Source organism: Fulmarus glacialis, unplaced genomic scaffold, assembly GCF_000690835.1.
Source record: "Fulmarus glacialis isolate BGI_N327 unplaced genomic scaffold, ASM69083v1 scaffold13459, whole genome shotgun sequence".
Taxonomy (NCBI): domain Eukaryota; kingdom Metazoa; phylum Chordata; class Aves; order Procellariiformes; family Procellariidae; genus Fulmarus; species Fulmarus glacialis.
This window is the reverse complement of record NW_009231469.1, coordinates 39,278-41,301: the sequence shown is the minus strand read 5'-3', so window position 1 is coordinate 41,301 and position 2,024 is coordinate 39,278. Positions and strand designations below refer to the sequence as shown.

The window sequence follows — 2,024 nt, the reverse complement described above, 5'->3', positions numbered from 1 at the left end:
GCCAGCAGCCAGGGTTTTCCCTTAAAACCCAGTCGCTCGGTCTCCAGGCTTTTGGGCATGTGGTTTTGCGTTTGGGTGGGGGTTAAGAACAGTCGTCGTGCTGGACAAGCAAAGCGGCCCCCAGAGCATCCCTTTGCTTAGTAGACTCTGGATCTGGGGATCCCGGCACAGCTCTCCCAGCCCCGGGATCGTCTCCCCTTCGGAGGAACGAGGGCGTTCTCCTCCCATGGGAGGGGGCGGAGGCAGCGATATGGGAAGCGAGAATCTCGGGCTGATCCTTATTTTTATTTCTTCCCTTTTCTCAGCTGCAGTAAATAACAGCTCCGACACCGAGAGCATTCCCTCGCCAAGGCCCGAAGCCAAAGAAGGAGGCGAAAACGGGGCCAAGGCACCACCCGGGCCGGGAGGTGACTCCGGCGCAGAACCGGCAGTCAAGTTGGAAGAGGCTCCGACACCTCCCGACGCTCCCCCGGCTCCCCCCGCCAACCCCGCTCCTGCCACCAGCCCTCCGCCGGAGGCAGCTCCCGAGCCGCCCAGCAGCGAGGAGAAGGTGCAGGAGGACCTGGTGGTGGACGTGGTGAAAACGGAGGAGCCAGAGGAGAAGGTGAGCGAAGAGCCCTGCAAGAACGAGGTGAAGAAGGAGGAGAGCGAAGACAGCCAGGAGAAGGACAAGGGGAATGACAAGAAAGCAGAAAGCGGCGTCAACGGCGGAGGGACAGCAGGGACGGAGGGGACGCCCAAGGCTGAGAAGAAGGAGAGCCATAAAGGCAGTAAAGGCCCCGGGGTGAACCCTGACAGCGACTCCAGCGCAACCTGCAGCGCGGACGAGATGGACGAGCAGGATGCTGTGGACAAGAGCAGGTAGGAGCGGGGAGAGAGGTGGGCAAACGCGCAGCCCGAGGGCCAGACGAGCATCTCTGTTGCGTGCCTCAGTGCCCACATGCACTTTCATGAGCTCCTCCTTAGGAATATCACCGCTCAGGTGCTCCCCCAGGCGAAGGGACGTGCCGGAGTGTGTCCCCACATGGCCGTGACCCTTTGGCCATCGCTTGCAGAGGGGCCATGACACAACGGGCAGTCCGATGTCCCAACGTACGGGTGCTACTGGGCAATGGCCGCGGGCAGGTGTTGGGTGCAGAGCCACTGCATCTGCTGGCCGCAGCCCATCTGGGTGATGCAATGGAGTGGGACGTGCCCTCGGGGACAGCAGAGTTGTGCAGAGACGCAGGCTGGTGCGCCAGCATCCGGGGTTGGGAGCGGTTTCTGTCTGAGTCGGCGCTGGCAGGGACGTGTTCCCAGTGCAGAGAGGGGGCGAGTTGCTCCCTCGGCGGAGATGCTGCTTGGATTTGTAGGGGGTGAATTATCCATCCTGGCTGTAAAGGCAGGAGAATGGTGTGGGCTGTGCGAGCTTTCCTGGGGCCGTGCCACTGGGTCTTCACCTGTTTTTCCCTCCCCCCACCCCTGGGGCCGGCAGCCGGCAGCCAGGGTGCCTCTGACCCTTCCTGGGTGGCTCTTGGGGACCGGGAGGGGAAACACTGGCCTCCCCCTTGCAGAAACATCCTGTTCCCCTCCTGGCCCTTCCCACAGAGCCCTCCCCACCCAAGAGCCTCACAAATGGGGACAGGGTCTCCTTTTTTTTAAAGAATATATGTGAATATGTGCGTCTTTGTAGCGCTGGTTTCTATAATGGCTCCTGCTTCCATCCACGCTAGCTCCTGGGTCAGGAGGGACCTCTGAGTCCGCCCTGCCGTCGCACTTAGGGACAGCAGTCCCTCCCCGCTCCCTGCCTCGGAGCTGGGCTGGGATGAGAGGCTGGCATCCCACGTCCTGCATCCAGCATCTTACATCCCACATCCCTCCCGTGGGCTTGCAGGGGGCAGTTTGGCAGCGAGACGGGTGCTGCCAGGCCGGGCGGGCTGTACGCAACGCTGTGGACGGGGCTATTTAAAAAACCAACTGAGCAAAGCAGCGGGACGAGGCGGTAGGGAGCCATCGTGCGCCTCCACCCCCCCTCAGGGCCACCA

General features: G+C 62.3%; 1 protein-coding gene across 1 annotated transcript in view; it reads left to right on the top strand.

Annotated features, from left to right (window-relative positions):
- Window positions 1-305: 305 nt before the first annotated feature.
- Window positions 306-2,024, top strand: part of NCOR2 (nuclear receptor corepressor 2) — a gene marked incomplete at both ends in the record, with an annotated part of 39,980 nt that continues 38,261 nt past the window's right edge. The window contains one exon of the mRNA XM_009584592.1: window positions 306-861. Coding sequence (XP_009582887.1) covers window positions 306-861 — 556 coding nt within the window. The remainder of the gene's footprint in view (window positions 862-2,024) is intronic.